The sequence below is a fragment of the Carettochelys insculpta genome, chromosome 31 (genome assembly GCF_033958435.1).
Source record: "Carettochelys insculpta isolate YL-2023 chromosome 31, ASM3395843v1, whole genome shotgun sequence".
Lineage (NCBI taxonomy): Eukaryota > Metazoa > Chordata > Testudines > Carettochelyidae > Carettochelys > Carettochelys insculpta.
Genome location: NC_134167.1, coordinates 11,914,493 through 11,932,104, shown reverse-complemented (window position 1 = coordinate 11,932,104; position 17,612 = coordinate 11,914,493). Strand labels below are relative to the sequence as shown.

At 42.7% G+C, this 17,612-nt stretch overlaps 1 protein-coding gene across 1 annotated transcript in view; it reads right to left on the bottom strand.

Annotated features, from left to right (window-relative positions):
- SLC4A5 (solute carrier family 4 member 5) overlaps positions 1–17,612 on the bottom strand; it is a 113,394-nt gene that overhangs the window by 89,056 nt on the left and 6,726 nt on the right. Inside the window, exons 2-3 of the mRNA XM_074981542.1 lie at positions 14,608–14,703; positions 13,512–13,703 (exon numbers count right to left, since the gene is read on the bottom strand). Of these exons, the coding sequence (XP_074837643.1) occupies positions 13,512–13,703; positions 14,608–14,680 (265 nt within the window). The 5' untranslated portion in view covers positions 14,681–14,703. The remainder of the gene's footprint in view (positions 1–13,511; positions 13,704–14,607; positions 14,704–17,612) is intronic.

The window sequence follows — 17,612 nt, the reverse complement described above, 5'->3', positions numbered from 1 at the left end:
CCATTGTACTGAATTTGAGAAAATTACATCTCCCTGCTGTCAAAGTCTAGCAGGTGCTTGAGAAAACCTACACAAAGGGTCACATTCATCATCAAATTCTATAGGTCTTTCAGAGTAATTTTGAGGGAGCTCAATTACATTTCTATGACCCCTGTTGTTTCCATGTCTGTTACATTGTATAGGGCTATTCCATGAATAGAGGGAACGTGAAGGGGGCCATGGAGAAAGGGGAGACCTTGAGCTGACCCTTTAACAACTTAAATGTTACAAAGGGTAATAGATAAAGATGACTCAGGCTGTGTCTAAATTGCCGAGAATTTGCGGCAGAAGTTATGCAAATTGCACATCTTTTGCCTACAGTTTTGTCAGGAGAGGCTTTCCCCAACATTTGGCCCATCCACATGGGGCCAAATGTTGGGAAAAACACTCTCTGCCAACACATCCCTTCTTCCTGGTGGAACAAAGCTTATTGGAATTTCGGCAGAGGGCTCCTGGAGCATCAGACTTCTGTCAGGAGTCCTCCAGGCTCCCGAAAGAAGCCTGGACTCTAGACATAGCCCGAGACAGTTCTTCCAGGTGAGTGATTTTGAACTAGTGCCAGAAGCTAAAAATTAGGAAAGTAGAACTAAAATGGGGATAGTTAGAGACATCTTATGTGCTCACAGAATGAACTATGGAATAAAATTACCAGAAAGGGCACTAAAAATCACAATATATATGGAAGCTCAAGGCATAATGACCAATTTAACCAAAGTCCTACGCTGACTTCTGAGACTAGGTCCATATACCAGCGTTATTTTGGAATAAGCTATTCCAGAAGAGATTTTTCCAGAATAATTTATTTCAAAATAATGCATATATGCACAAAACGTGTAGCAAAAGAGCGCTCGGCTATTTTGAAATAGAGCCCCCACACCGATTGGCTAGCAGGGTACCCTGGGTGGGGCTAGTGGCCCCCTATTTTGCAATAGCTCTTATTCCCTGTCTATTTCAGAATGGAACTATTCCTCATAGAATGAGATTTACAGGATTCAAAATAACACACCCGCTATTTCACAGTTTTGCTCTGTGGATGCTCTCAAAGTTATTTCGGAATAGCAACCGTTAATCCAAAATAACTTTGCTGTGTAAAAACACCACAAATGTGCACTTCGCATGTGTTACAGATCCCTCTCTGCCCAATCTAAAGAAGAACTAATGCAATCCTCAGATGCTTTAACAGAGGAACCTTAAGTAGAAGCAGAGAGGCCACTTTTCCCTCTGTATTGGCTATTGGGACCACTGCTGGAACGCGGTGTCCAAATCTTGAAACCGACCGCCATCCAGATATTGAGCCATCATCCACTACCATCATCTAATTCTGAGGAATTTGCAGCAGATAACAGAAAGAGCAGGAAGGTGAGGCCTGCCAAGTAACGGCACTTGCATTCGGCCAGGAGGCTTTCCCTGTTCTTAAATGAACAGAGTGTTAAGGAATCTTAACGGCCTACGTTATACAGAGCTGAACACACCAGTTACTGCAGACCCTAAAGTCTTACTAGGAATCTGGCAGAAGAGCCTGCCACGTCCCTGGTGTGTTGGAATGTCATTCACTTGTGCTATTTGGGTTCACTTCCAAAGAGCTGAAAAATGCCTGCCATGGGAGAACACCTTTGTTCAAAAGGTAAATACCACTTGTGGGATTCCCAAGGGAGAGATGCTTGGGCCAGCTTCGAGGTGGTCTCTCTCCTTTATGGCACGGCCAGTCCAGAGTTGCCAATAATTATGTAAATGAGTTGGGGGGGAGGCGAAGAAGAGCTGGAGTGAAAATGCAAGAGTTCAGAAGCTATGTTGAAGGGGGACATCAACAGGAGAGTCAAAACTGATGGAGACATGTCCTTTCTTTCTCTCAAGTAGTGACACCAACAGGCACATAGGACACAACATACATAACCTAGGCAGAATAACTACAACAGTGGTGGAGAAAATTCCCAGATTGCTTAATTCCAGTTCATTATACTACATTTACGGCTTCCTCTCTGTTACTATTCTACATTTAGGTGTTTTGCTTACATGCATAAAGCGGGTCTAATAAATGAATTTTAAAAATCAAAAAGATTTTTGTTCCTCTTTCTACTAATCAGCATCTTAGGAGGTATGGAAACATTCAGCCCTCCCTGTTATAAAGAGTGCGATCAAAAAGCTAAGTGAAAGGGGCCAAGTAGGGATAAGGAAAGATGAATGAATGGTGAAAACACACGAGATACAGTTCTAAGTGTTGGCAACACTTCAGTGAACACCTGGCCTTCTCCCCTACTTCTGCAGGATTGCCACTTCTAGCACATTCACTAGTGCTTTGTCCAATCTACAGGCTGAACCTCTCTAATCGGGAACTCTCTCATTCAGCAACATCGGTAATCTGGCATTTTATTTAGCCCGATGAACACTTGTCACGGGTGTGGCCAAGTTTCCCATGGTCCCATAAAGTTTGTTTACAGCTACGAGTCCTGGCTGTCAGTGCTCTGTGCTGTTATTTAGCTCTGATCTACCCCTCAGTGTCTTCTAAGATACCAGTAAACAAGGGGGAATGTTAGTAATGCTGCTAGACAATACTGACCTCCTGTGGTCTGGCAAATTCTTTCATTCAGCATGGGTTGGGGCCCAAGGGTTCTGGACTAGAGAGGTTCAACCTGTTTATAAATTCCCACCCCTTCCACAAAATGACCATCTCTCTCCCACGCCCTTGCCCCTTCTGACATTCAGCCTAAACGTTCTCTTCATTCATAGAACTGCTTTAGATGATCCTCTGGTCTAGAGAACAAGAGCAGTGAAGGAAGACTGAAAGAACTGGGCTTGCTTAGTTTAGAAATAAGAAGACAGAGAGGACATGATGGCAGGTTACAAGTGCCTAAAGAAGTGTTACGAGGAGGAGGGCCTCTGAGGGTAGGACAAGAGGCAATAGGCTGAAATTGCAGCAAGGGAGGTTTAGGTTGGTTATTAAGAAAAACTTCCTAACCATCAGGGTTGTTAAAGACTGGACTAAATTGCTTAGGGAGGTTGTGGAATCGCTATTACTGGAGATCTCTCAGAGCAGGTTAGACCGACATCGATCAGGGATGGTCTAGATGGTGCTTGGTCCTGCCTAGAGAACAGGGGACTGGACTCAATGACCTCTTGAGGTCCCTTCCAGTTCCAGGGGTCTTTGATTCCCTGCTACTGGGTGCTTATTGGCAGCAGATAGTTCCAGGTGGTTTTGACTGCCTCCTTGCAGTCACTTAGCCATGCTAAGCACGTCCACTTCTAATCTTTCTTCCCAAGGCTGGCCCTCCTCCCAATTCTTCTTCCTTTCAGAACTCCCTCCAGCTCCTCACCCCTATCCTTGGAATCATGAGATGTGCAGAAATGACCACAATACCCCAGGTGTGGTCACGTCAGGGTCATGCAGAGAGGTGCTTTTTTCCCCAAATGCATTCGGAGTAGAAAGTCATAGTTTCAAACTACCTTTAGATACTGATGTGGCCCTTCTCCAAGCCTTTCGTGAATTTGTCCTCACAGTACCACTGTGAGGTGTGGCAGTGCTGTTGTCCTCACTATACAAATGGGGAAACTGAGGCATGGGGAGGCTGAGTGACTTGCACAAAATCACACAGGAAGTCTGTGGTGCGGTTGGATCTCCCAAGTTTTAGGCGAGGTCCAAGAGCTGGGTGGGTGCAGGCTTGCAAAAAGGTGACGAGAACGTTGAAAGGGGATGTTACAAAACCCCCCTGTCATTAGACTGAGAAGAAAGGTGAAGGGCTGATGCTAGAGTAGGGAAAAAACAAATTAGATGTAAAAATAAAGAACAGGTTGAACCTCTCTAATCTGGAGCTCTTGTCTAGCAACATCCATAACTGGCCTGATTTTATTTAGCTCCATGACTACTTATGGGTGTGGCTAAGATTCCTGTGGTCCCATAAAGTTTGTTTCCAGCCAACAGACCTGGCTTTCAGTGTTCTGTGCTGTTGTTTAGCCCCAAATGTCTCCTAAGAGCCCAGTCAGCAGTGGAAGTGTTGATAATGGGCCAGACAATATTGACCTCCCATGGGCTAGCAAATTCTACGGTCTGATCCTGAGGGTGCTGGATTAGAGAGGTTCAACCTGTAGTTACTATGGGTGATGGAACAAGTTTCCGAAGGCAGTTATGGAAATCTCTCACTGGAGAAATTCCAGGATTGGGCTACTACATGCCCTTTTGTCCAGGATGGTAGAGGAATAGTTAACTCAGTACTTGAACATGATATAAAGGACTGGTTGTGGAGTGGCTGGCAGCAGGGACAACAATACAGAACAGCTCTTGTCCATTTCTTATTGGGTGTCATCACCCCTGTGGCATGTAGCTCTCAAAGACATGGTGTCCAACCATTTCTGAACTAGCCACATTATTCTGAAAACCTATTTATTGCTCAAGCTGACTAGCCACACTCAACCAGCCAAATAACCACAAGTGCCTAGTGGCTAGCATATTGGACACTATCATCATAGAGGGTCCCCCACCAGCAAGAGCTCTGTACCCTGAGGGGAGAGGTCCCTCCAGCTGAGAACAGTGCATAGAGTTAAAGTTACCCACCCAGGTCCTCCTGTTCCCAGGGGCAAAGGCTGAGAGCCCCAGCCCACTCCAGCTCCACCTGTGGCATTTGTTTGTTGCCATGTCAATTGTTATGCTTTCCAGGGCTGGGATCTGTCTTCTCTATGCCTGTGTTCTGTGACATGCCCAGCACACCTAATTATTATTTTTAACCTGTGTTCCTCCCCCTCTCTGAGGAACGTTGGTGCGGAAAGAGTGGGTCTAATCTTTTGCATTACAGAACCTGCAATGGCTTTACTGCAATCAGGCTGTTAATGGCCAGATGAGGAAGGCTTTTTTTTGTTTTGTGCATCTACAGCACTGACCACGTTCCAAAATAAGCTATTCCGGAATAGCTTATTTTGAAATAATGCTGCTATATGCAAAAATGCATTTCAGAATAGCCCACCGCTATTTCTAAATGCATCATCTACATTCACAGAGCCTCTTTTGGAATAGAGCCATTGTATGCACTCTGGGTTATCTCAAAATAGGCTCTATTCCCTCTCTTACAGGACCTGTTTCAAAATAGGTGCTATTCCTGGTAGAATGAGGTTTATCAATTTCAAAGTAAGTCAAATTATTTCAAAATAGTGGTTGTGTTGTGTAGACGCTAGGATTGTTACTTAGACATAACTGTGCTGTATCAATCTAGCCTAAGAATGCAGAGCCAGAACTTCATTAAATGTCCGTAGAATTGCAATAGAAAAGGACTGATACCATCCTTGTCTTCACATCCATGATTATTACAGTGCTCCAGAATCCAATCAGAGATTGTGACTGACCTCTCAGATCACATCCTCCGCTTTTATCCCAGCATCGCTTTTTGCTGGAGAACTTCTGGACTGTACCAAACATAAGTCAGTCATGAACTCTGAGCGTTTGTCTGCCTTTGTGGTTGTGCCGCACCTAGTACACCAGGCTCTTGATAGTGACCAAAGCCTCAGTATGCTACAGTAATATGCATATTAAATTAATAATAATAATAACCAAGCCTCTGAAGTGGAATAAATGCTCACCAATCATGCTTGAGCTCTGGTGGTATGGCTTAAGGGTCTTAAGCAGTAAAGCAGGCTAAACTATAAGGTAGTGGATATCCTATTCTTTCACAGCAGTTAGGAATTCTGCTTCCCCTGATTTTTATAGAAACGAAAGTCAGTTTTGCTACCTATAGCAGGAGATTTCCTTTTCCCCATGCACGAATTTAATTAGCCCCTTTCTTGAGTACTGTATTTGGCAGACTTTCTTATTCCCAAGTCAGAGAGCAGTGGGATTCTGTTAACAAAGACATGTTCATAAATGGATTAACTTCCAACATATGAAGAGAATGCTAAAACCCAACACTTTATTAAAATGCATGTAGTTTGAGAAGACCAGTATGTGGTCAGGTTAGGCTCTTGTTTGAGCAACTCAGCACCAACAAAGGAGGAGACAATCTTTTTTTCAGGTTACTGAAGCTACATCTACATTAGCCCAGAAGACCAACCCTGATCGGAGGTCCATCTTCCAGGGTTCGATTTTTACATGTCTAGTAAGAATGCACAAAATCGACCTCTCAGGAGTCACAGGTGCCCCCGTACTCCTCACAAGACACAAGGAGTAAGGAAGGTCGGTGAGAGAATTTCTCCCTTTGACCTTCCTATGTAGGGACAGCCAAATAAGCTGAGCACAGATGCATCATTTCTAGCTACACAATTGCCATAGCTAGAATTGCGTCTCTGCTGTCAACTTACTTTGTCTAGTGTAGACATAGCTTCAGTCAAATGCCAAGATGATCAGGAGATGAAATCAGTTCTCATAGTATAAACCACTCTGGATACAACAGTTGCATTTGTAATTTGCTATATGCCAAGATGATCAGCATGTTAGAAAAAATAATTGTAACATGGGCTAAGTCCAGAAGTTCTTACTCAAGCAAAAATTCTGTTGACTTCATTGCAGGAGTTTTGAATCAGGATTTGATCCTACAAGCTCAGGTCTAAACTCTCCTCTTTGCTTTGCAGAGCATGCTACTCTGATGATTCTCCTCATCTATGGATGTGCAACGTGTGCTTGTACAGAGAGTGTAATGGGCGTTATGAGATTCTTCGGTGCAATTTGAAGAGGAGATTAGTCCTTCAAGTTAGGGACAGAAAAAAGTCTCTGTTCATGTCTGTTGCAAAAATGGTGCTTCGTAGGCCAGTGAGCCGAGGATGTTAATGTGTTTAGACAGGGTTTCTCTCCATAATATGGGAAAGATGATCAGAAGGTGAAATCTCAGAATTGGAGACCTACATTTTATTCCTGGTTCTGATCCTTGGGCTGTTGCCTTCCCCCGCATTCATAGTGCAGCTAGTCATTCAATATCATACCAGTGGAAGGTCTTAAGATCATTTTCCATGTGTCTTCCTCCTCTAGATTCTTAGCCACATTGTTCCCCTGACCCAGGTCATTGACCTGAACAAAGAGTTATTTGCTAAACCAACTTTGACAGGCTTTCACTGAGCAGTGGGGGCAGGAAGCTGCTGTAGAGAATTCTTAGTATTTATTCAACTGAAGAATCTTTTCCCTCACTGGAAATAAGCAAAGCCTATCATAGCCTGGCTGTAGTTTCAGCCACTTGTGTGGCTCTTACTCATCTTTCTCAGCTGGTAAATCTGATACATCATTCATCTTTGTAAGTGAAGAGACCAGATGTTCAGTTAGCAAGATGTCAAACGGAGATTTATTTCTGAGCATGCAAACTGGGCATCTGCAGAGAAACACCGAGACAACATTCTTGCAAGACTTGGACACCTCAGCTGTACTCAAAACTTTCTTCACTAGAATGCCCTGTCACTTTGCTACTTGGAGCCACTGGATGCCTTGCAGAATGCAGGATTAAGTGAGCAGAAGAATGCCAATGGTTAGTTTATTAAAAGCTTTCTGCATTTTCTGAGCAAAAAAGTAACCCAAATGCTTGCAGAGTTATTGCACCTTTGAAAGGCAATTCACAAAAGCTAAAGCAGAAAGCATACACTTATGCACAGAACTTTATCAAAGATCATAAAGAGATATACGGTTTGGGAAAGAAGAAGATGACACAAAGGCAAGGTGAAAAACCCCCCATGAAGAATTAAAAAAGATATTGCTAAGATGACATATTGGGGAGACTCAGCCAATTTTATACTAGTGCTAGCCCACTTATTATAGGGAATTAACCTTAATATAAACCACAGTGAGATCAGAATCAGGTCCTGACCATTCCAGAGCTGAAGGCTGAGCTGATCATTAACACTAGAGATAAAACAGACTGATTATATTAAAATGTACATTGTTACTCTATGCAACTGTCCAGTAGTCTCTCTTATCTGGCAGCCCTGGATATTCAACACTCTGGATAATAGAGAGGTATACCTAGCAATGTGTAACACTGAAGAAAAACAAGATTACATATTAAGAAACAAACAAAAATGTCTGCATAATACTTTGTTTACCAACAGTAGAATTGTACAGTGTAAACTTATCATATTTGCTCTATTTACGGAAAACAAAACAATTTACTTATGGTTAAAATGTTGGTTATTTGAGAGTTCTGGATCATAGAATGCCGGATAGCCAAGAGTTTACTGTAATACTGCATCTGTGTTCTAGGTATGCACTGATATATTAAAGGTGCACCTTCCCAAGTCTTTCTCCAACATGATAAAAACCCCAGCTAATGTGGTTTTGCAAAACAGAGATCAACTCAAATTTTGTTTCTCTTGTGTATCATTCATTCATTCATAGCTAGAAAGATAGATAGATAGATGCAGCATTTGCCAACAGGGAGTGTAAAATATCATCTGTAGTTACTGCAGTTTTCAAATACACTTGGTGTATAACTCACTAGCACCTAGCATCTGTTTGAAATATACTTGAAAACTGTAATTATCCATTCCTTCAAAAGAGAACATTTATTTCCTGCAGGTAGTTGTCCTGCTCAAGGAGGCAACATACAATGAGCTTCTTTTTCTCCTTTGCTGTTCATTCCTCACCCCTTCAAAGGCAAGACAGAAGCAACACTGGCTGTTCAATGGAACTAATCCTTTCAATGAGCTGCCTTCTCAAATAAAGCATCCCAGCAGTAGTGCTGATCCAACCTCAGGTCTGACAACCGCTTAGGGGATTTAGATTCTCAATGTCTATACATTTTAAGGGTGAAGGAGACATACAAATTCCTTAGAATGCACTGAAAAGCTCAGCTGACCGCTCTAAATTATCCGTCTGTCTAAAAGACCGACCATTCTAAATACAGTTCACCTCCTCTGACCACTTCAGAACACTGTGAAGGAGCTACAGCTACAAAATGGAAGTCTCTCTCTCTCCCTCACTTGCATGTGGGTGTACTGCTAACCTCCCTTTGCTATATTTTTGGGGGTCAGTTGTGGCTCATTTTTAAGGCAGTCTTCTACAGTTTGATATCTGTCAGGCTGGGAAGCAGAATCAAACTGGTCAAAATACAACTTTTCTTACCCTTGCAGAGATGTATGAGCTGTATTTGCTACCAAAAAGTTTCTGTAGCAAGCACAGTAGATTTTACGATGCCATACCGCGTTTCTAATCCATTGCTCTTATATTTGCAAACAGGAACCAGGCAGTTGCATTTTACCAGCCCCTGAATCAGTTAAGAAGTTTCTTTGAGAAGGAAGATAGAAAGCCCAGGATCATCAAGGTTTTTAAGACTGGGAAGAGACGGAAGTAGCACGTGGAACAGTTCTTACCTGGAACAGTTTGCATTCTTTCCCCCATTTCCTCCCTGTTAAACGTACACCACAGCAAACAAAAAACCACCCTTAACCACCTCCTTTATCCACTCAGGCTTGTTAAACTCCACAGCTTAATGAGCAGATTATAGAGAATATAAAGCACTTTCCTCTCATCGGCTCTCATGACGTGAGGTTACCAAATCCACTGAGATGCCTGTGTAAGAGGTGAGTGCACGGGTGTGTGAGAGAGAGTGAACGCAGGGCGGGGGGGGGGGGGGGAAATCGAGAGAGGTAGGAGGATGGGAGCAGCAGCACAGGTTTTGATATAATCCCCACAACTTTACAAGGCTGCACAGATTTACTCCAAGCACAGACAAAGGGCAAAATTTCTCACAGAAGCCAATGGAAGTTCTACCAAAGCCGAAACTACAACTACTGAACAGGCCCTATCTTAAATCCAAACAGGCTTTGGATTCTCCAGGTGCCTCATGCTTTAGTACTCCTTCTCATCGCATCCTTGTTTTTTGGACACAAGGCTGAACCTCTCTAATCCAGAACTTCTTGTCAGGTAACATTCATAATCTGGCATGATTTTAGTTAGCCAGATGACCACTCATCATGGGTGTGGCCAAGTTTCCCATGGTCCCATAAAGTTTGTTTCCAGCCACCAGTACTGGCTCTTGGTGTTCTGCGCTGCTATTTAGCTGTAATTTTCCCCTAAATGTCTTCTGAGAGCCCAATAAGCGGTGAAAGCACTAGTAATGTGCTAGCAAATATAGACCTCCCCGGCCCAGCAAATTTTGTCACCTGGCACTGGTCAGGTCCCTAGGGTGCTGGATGAGAGGTTCAACCCATCCTGACACCTATCCATTGGGAATACTGCATTGGATTTATTTTTCCCCCAAGGTAATTTTTACAGGTAGGTTTAGAATGCTTCATTAAGTATTTTGGAGACACTGCCAAACAGTTGTGAACAAGTGCTTTGCAAATTCTGCCTTATTCAGAAATAACTTGCAATAATTACAGAGGACTGTACTGCCTTGAACAAACCCCAGCCAGCGATGTGGAACACAACACCTTTACTAGAGACAAACAGAAGACAAGCCTGAACTGTAGATCCTACAGGTTTTCTGTCATTTAACTTTCACACACAGCATCAACATGTAAGCCACATCGAATAACTAACTGGGACGCTATGCTTTGCCAAGTCGGGGGAGGAGGCGGGGAACCAAATAGTTTAAGAATTACAGGCATGATTTCCAGACTGGTACTTTGGCTTTACAAGAGCAGTTTTGCCAGCAAATTGCTGGAATACTTGGCCAGTGAAAAGCATGAATGAACTGCAGGCAGACTCTCCAGTGAGTACAACACTGTGCCCTTAAAAGAGCGGCCTGGGTTGAAAAGCAAACCCCTTTACCCTGCCGCTTTACATGACCCAGCTCCTGCAGCAGTTGGGTTTTGTGCACTCAAAGAAACAAGAGAAAAACCTATATTGGGGGCTAACTCAGAGATTGACAGCTGTTTTGCTATGTACAATGTTAATCTTTACTAAGGAGCTTTAAAAACTAGACTGGACAAGGCTCTAGGGAATAGAGTGCCGGGAACAATCCTACTCTGGTGAAGAAAGAGTAGATGGCACCCAGTAGGGTCTTTCCTGTCTCCGACAACTATGCTTGCAATATAGGAGAATGGTGAATACATTTTCTGCTAAATTCTGGACATATTCCTAACTCACCAACCCATTCATCCCTGCCCTGCTTGTTTTCTTTGCTCAGTTCTCATGTTCTGTCTGACATCTAGTCCGTGAGCTCCCTTGTCCAGGGTTCGTTTGTTATTTGTCTGTACAGTGTCTAGCACAATGGGGGCCTGAACCTTAGCTAGGGTTTCTAGAGGCTACTGCAGTTAGAATAAAACTAGGAGAAACAACCACCACCACCTACCTATTACACAAAATGTCAAAGTACTTTATAAACATTGCAATTCAGTCACAAGGGAAAAAATGCAAAAAGCAAAGCTAGGAAATGGTCTGTAAAAGGGCATGCATTCAGCCCTGACACAATGGCCAGAAATTTGAGCTATTCATTATGATTTAGTAAGAAGTGGTAAATAACAACATGACTTACAGCACCATGACACTTTGAAGAGATAGCACTGAAATGACCTTGCTGTCTAACACTGACCCTCAAAGTATCCCATCTGCTAAAAACCAAAAAGGTGTATTTTCCAATGACTCGTGTCATGGGACTTGGGGGAAAAAATAAAAATCAAGACTGCATTCTTCCTGGTTTTGATACCATTTAGAATAGCTTAAAAGAGGCCAAAACACAACTGTACCAACTGCTACATCATTTACGATGTTTCGTTAGCAGAGAATGGACCCAGGACCTTTAAATTTAAAAATGAGGATCATGCCCCTGCCCATTTGAACTGGAACAGGACAACATTTGCCGTCAGTAGTATAGGTTGAGCCTCTCTAGTTTGGCACCCTTGGACCCTAATCTGTGCTGAACAAGAGAATTTGCCTGACCATGGGAGGTCTATGTTTTCTAACACATTACCAATGCTTTCATTGCTTACTGGGCTCTGAGAAGACATTTAGGGTAAGTTACAGCTAAATAGCAGCACAGAACCCAGAAAGCCAGGACTGGTGCTGGAAAAAAATTTTACGGGACCATGGGAAACTTGGTCCCACCCATGATAAGGGTTGTCTGACTAACTAAATTCATGCTGGATTATAGATGTTATCAGATGAGAGAGGGCCAGGCTAGAGAGGTTTAACCTGTACTAGGCTTTTGTACTTATATGGACCAGCCACTACAGGACGTACATTACACACAAGGAACCAGTAGGTAGATTTCATATACATGTAGGATGAAGAGATTTATTTAGTGTGGTTAGTATACAAGCTAGCTATTAGCCGTCAGGTGAAATTATGCTCCCAGGAGAAAAGCTGCCTGACAACGACACATACCTGTACATTTGTTGAGGAAAATGGAGTCCTATTTTTTGGGCTTGTTAAATTACATTGGACAAAACAGATCATTTTACATTCTACAGACTGATTCTTACACATGCCGAAAAGGTTTTTTTTTTTTGTTTGTTTTTTCATATGAACACAGCCAAAATTTCTGTCAGTTTGAATTACATTAGATGGGTTGAGGGGGGCCCTGCTAAACATAGGGACGAAAAGTGGTGCCCAACATAAAAAGTTTGCTCATCCCTGCATTAAAGCATCTGGCACCAGCCATGGTCAGAAATAAGATACCAGGTTAGATGGACCATTAGTCTGACCCACTACAGCTGTTCTTATATTCCAATTCTATAGCCAAATCTTACCTGACAAATTTGTGGATGCTGCAGAGAATTGAAGCCAGGTTGTTTGTCTTAGACAGTTCTGGCCAGGGCCTCTTGCAGCCTGAACACTTTGTGATTCAGCTGCCAGAACAGATCCTTTGTGAGCTCTGTAGCTACCAATAGTTTACAGAGCAGTCGAGTACCAAACTGGTCCCTGGTGGCTATAGGAATTTGGGGAGTGCAAAGATAGCTCTGGAATAGCTAGCTGAGTACTCCCCCCATGCGCTGATGCACAAAGGCAATTTTAGCTTGAGTGCTACAGAAGACTAAAATGGTGTGAATAATGTTTTTTGGGATATAGGGGCTGAATTGGGAAAAAAAATTGGGGTCAATTTGAACCAAACATGCTTTTTCAAAAGTTTGCCTCCCCATTTTTGAGCAGCTGGAAAAAAAATCATTTTCAATATACCAAAACATTTCTATTTACCTCTCAATGATTTTTCCTCAGTCTTTTGATTCATTTTAAAAAAAAAAAAAAAAAAAAAAAACCAACCAGGATGTTTTTGGCCAAATTTTGGTTTTGAATCCTCTCATTTTGATTTGGCCATTTCAGGTATTTTTCACCTTTTTTTTTTTAAAATTAGCAAACTGTGGAATCAAAACACCATTTTGTGTTTAAAAAAAGCTGAAGGAAAAAAAGTCCAATTTTGATTTTTTTTCCCTAACTGAAGCTATTGACTGAATCCAACTGGAATCAATGAATGGTTACAATCCCTGAAACAAACAAAAAACACACACACACCTGCAATTTGATGAAAAAAAAAAATCGAAAAATAAATGATGCACAGTTTTCTAGAGAAGCCACTTCAGGAAATATTAGCTAGATGGAACTGGTCTCTCACTATTCTTGACTTGCACCTGGGACTTACTTGTCCTGCTGGCTGAGTCATTCCCATTATCACAGCTTATTTGTCCTCCTTCATCGGTATCAGATCGGTCCTGGCACTCATAGTGTCTTCCACTCTCGCTGCTTTTATCTCGGCTGGAGGCAGATCGCCGCCGCCGCCTTTTCCTCCTGTAACCCCGTGGCACTGGCACCCCGATATAAATGGAATGGTAGTCTGCAGTGGAGGGTAAAAAAGCAGCCCATGAAAGACCTTTCCACGCAGAAGCAGGACTCCAGTTTAACACACCGGGTGTGCAAGCTGCAAAGCTTTTCATTTGCTGATTAAAAAACAGCTCCTCCAGAGTGAGAGAAATGTATATTTGCTCCCCACCCATCTTCCATTAGGCCTGAAACACCAAATATTATTATTTGGCTAACAAGGATGTCTGGATACTCCCAACCCATCACTGCCATGAAGTCCACAAGCATGCAGGACTTTGGGTTCTGTGTCTCCCCCATCACATACACCCTCATGGGGTGCAGGATTCTGCCAAACCAAGTTTCACCTCCACCAAGGATGTTTTTACTTATTTAGGTGGAAACTTGACACATTTCATCCATTTGGCCTTGAATTTGGGGTGAATATTGGTGTCACTTTTCTAATCTATTATGCCAGGTATTTCTGCTAGGTAGTCTTCAGATCAACTGAACAGCCCTGTTCCAAGACATGCTGAGTGGCTATGGGTTCCATAGACTTTAACAGGAGTTGCAAGCAGTGTTGCCTGTAAGCTAAGCAGTTGGGTGGCTGCCCAGGAGAGATACAGATGCCACCCAGTTGATTAGCAGAGCCACCCACAGCAGGTAGTCTGTGTTTCTCTTTGTGGTGAACATTCATACCTGCCTTGTGCACATAAAATTTATTCTACCCACACATGGAAAAGCTAGAGGGAACACTGGTTGCAGGTAGTCAGCGCCTCTCAGGATCAGACCCCAGATGACTTTAGAAAGTCTAGGGCAATATTTTCTCAACCTTCTCAAGCTGATGACCTCTTATTCGAAATAAAATATGCTCAACAATTTTAATGGGAATAGGAGCACCCTCTGAAGGAAAATTGTGGAACACCTCGAATTTCTCTCACCTTCATCATCATCATATCTCTTCCGGGAGTTGCTGAGACCCCTCTCGCTCAATCCATCATCCTCATCCATCATGGTCAAACCAGTAGAGGAGAGAGCTGAGTGAGTCAAGGGAAGGAATAAAGAAAATAATTAGAACATGGCATTTAAGGAAGAAGTATCTTCACGATCAATAAGAGATTCTGTAGAGAGAAGCATTAGACTCCACATCCGTGGTAAGGGACTACTATTAGAATGGTCATCTTTTTGGATGAGAGTCCATCCTTTCTTTGGCCACGTCAACACTACCCAGAAGATCAACCTGCTCCAGGTTAATCTTCTGGAGTTTGATTTCATGCATCTGGTAGGGATGCGCAAAATCAACCTGTCTGTGGTTGGCACTCAACCCCGATACTCCTTGCTATCACAAGGAGTGAGGACGTGCGCTGTTCTCAGTGGTGACAGATGACAGAATCAGGAGCAAAAGTTTCAAGTTGCAATGCAGGAAGTGTAAGTTGGATATTAGAAGAGACCATTTCACCAGGAGGGTGGTGAAACACTGGAATGGGTTACTGAGGGAGGTGGTGGAATCTCCATCCCTAGAGGTCTTTACATCCCAGCCAGGGCTTTGTAAAGCTGGGATGATTTAGTTGGGATTGGTCCTGATTCGAGCAGGGGGTTGGACTCCATGACCTCCTGAGGTCTCTTCCAACCCTACGTTTCTAAGTTTTTTGTGGATGGAAAAAGTAGTATAAAAAGTGATCCACAGCTACACAGTATTATTGGCCTTCTGTGTTTCTCAAGTAGAATTGTATTTTAATCAGGCCCAAATATTTGCCCTGCTTTTTGCTCACAATTCTCAAACCCACTCTTCTTTTGAGCAGAGTTTGAGTGTTTTCATCAAGAATTGTAATTAATTTCCCAGTTCTCACCTAGACGGATTGCCCTTCACACTCACCGAAGAGGAGAGAATGGTTATTAGTAGTGACAGTAAAATCTATACTTTTCAAAGTCATATTGAGAATGGTCAGATAATCAGTTCTGGGCTCTGTGTACCAGTGCAAACTAATGGCCAACTCCTGCTTCTCACCACTAAAATTATAAAACACACTTGCTCCATTAAAAATAAAGATTTACAAAAACAATAGGGAATAGAAGTACTGAATTCAGGTTGTGAAGAGGTGTGTGGTCATCTTACACTTTATTTGCAAGCACTTGTTTAATGACTGGGAGTACTTGGAAGTGCAAAATCTTCAACAGATTACTTGTACAGACAGTCAGACCATTATCTCCCCCTTTAAAAAGCTGCAGTGAACCAGCTCATCTGGAAACAGTAACTCTGCCTTTTAATTGTCTTTCTTATACTACAGAAGTGGTTCTTAACCTTTTACTGCAGCCTGCACCTCATTCGTTCTCAAATACGTTCTCATGCCCCTTTATCAAAAAATCAAAAATGGAGATGGGGTGGCAGGGTGGAGGGCTATATACTTAAATGCATATTAAATATATGTGAAGTAATTTCATTTATTACTCACCACAAATAGTACAGTGGGCATATAAAAATACACAAACTACTCAGAGATGTTGTGGAAGTAAACTGTTAACTGATGCGCTAACAGTGATGAAACAAAGTAGTTGTACTTACATGCCTGTGCTTAATTTGTGTTTCAAAGATTTACCTTCTAAAAAAATCTGGCATGTCTTGCACCCCAGAAAGGGCATTGAGAAGACTCCACCAAGCGTGGGGCCTTAACATGGTAAGTTCTGCGCAAAGACAATGTAAGAAGTAGTCCTAGTCCACATTGCTGAATCAGGGTTTATGGACACAGATTTTGTACTGATTCAACTAAATCACTAGGTTTCTTTCTAGTCATTTAAAACTGTGTAGCCCCCAAGGGCGGCCTGGTTATAGTGGTGCACAGAAGTGGCTGTTGGCACAGCTACTTCTTCCTGAAGTGGAAGTAACATTTCTCATGTCAAATTGGACTACAAAACAAAGTGTCTGCTTCAAACCCTACTGAAATCCATGGGAATCTTCCAACTGTAGAATCCTAGGGTTGGAAGAGACCTCAGAAGGTCATCAAGTCCTCCCCACCCTGCTGAAAGCAGGACCAATCCCAACTAAAAATCATCCCAGCCCTGGCTTTGTCAAGCTGGGGCTTAAAGATCTTGAAGGAAGGAAATTCCATCACCTCCCAAGATAACCCATTCCAGAACCTCACCATGCTGCTAGTGAAACAGCAAAATCAGCATTGGACTGGACTCAGACTGTTTACCTCAGTAGCAGCAAGGTGGCACGGTCTTCAATGTCATCCATGGATTATTTCTTTTTAGAAAGAGAGCGGTTGGCTTACTTGGGGCTCAGATTTTCCCCCTATTTTAATGTGCACAGGTAGCATTTATAAGCACAGTCACAGGCACTCTAGCACCACGAAGAAAGTCTTTTCTGATTAAGCTACACAACAACATCTAAAATCTCTCTTCCTGCAAAACCAGTCTTTCAAAAAATAAGCATGTGATAGAATCTATCACAGGGTAAGAGGAAAAACCCCATAATTTCTTACAGGAGGTGAAATTTTTGTATTACCCAACAACGCGACACAAGTAAGGGTAGAACAGCAATGAAGCTGTAGTAGCAGAGGCTGTGTAACGCTGAAGACCCTGGGTATTTAACTTCACTGCCATCGTTATTTGGGCTGTCTGGACCAGGGGTCTCTGCATATGCAGCAGTCATGCCTCTGTGCAGTGGAGGCTTAGCTAAAAAGAACACCTTGTGAACATTATTGCACTGTTATTAACCTGCACTGCGCAGACCCACAAGGTTCCACAAAAAGAGCTCTAGTTTTAATAAGCAATCGTACCTGTCTAGCCTTCAGATGTATTCAAAAGCAAGTAGAAAGGGAGGTACAGTTGTTGCTCTGCAGAACCTTTTGGATGAAGGGAAGTCCCAGGTGCTGTAGGGTGAGGAAGCTTAATTTGTCTTGAGAGAGACAGACAGACACACTAATACTGATGCAAGCATGATATT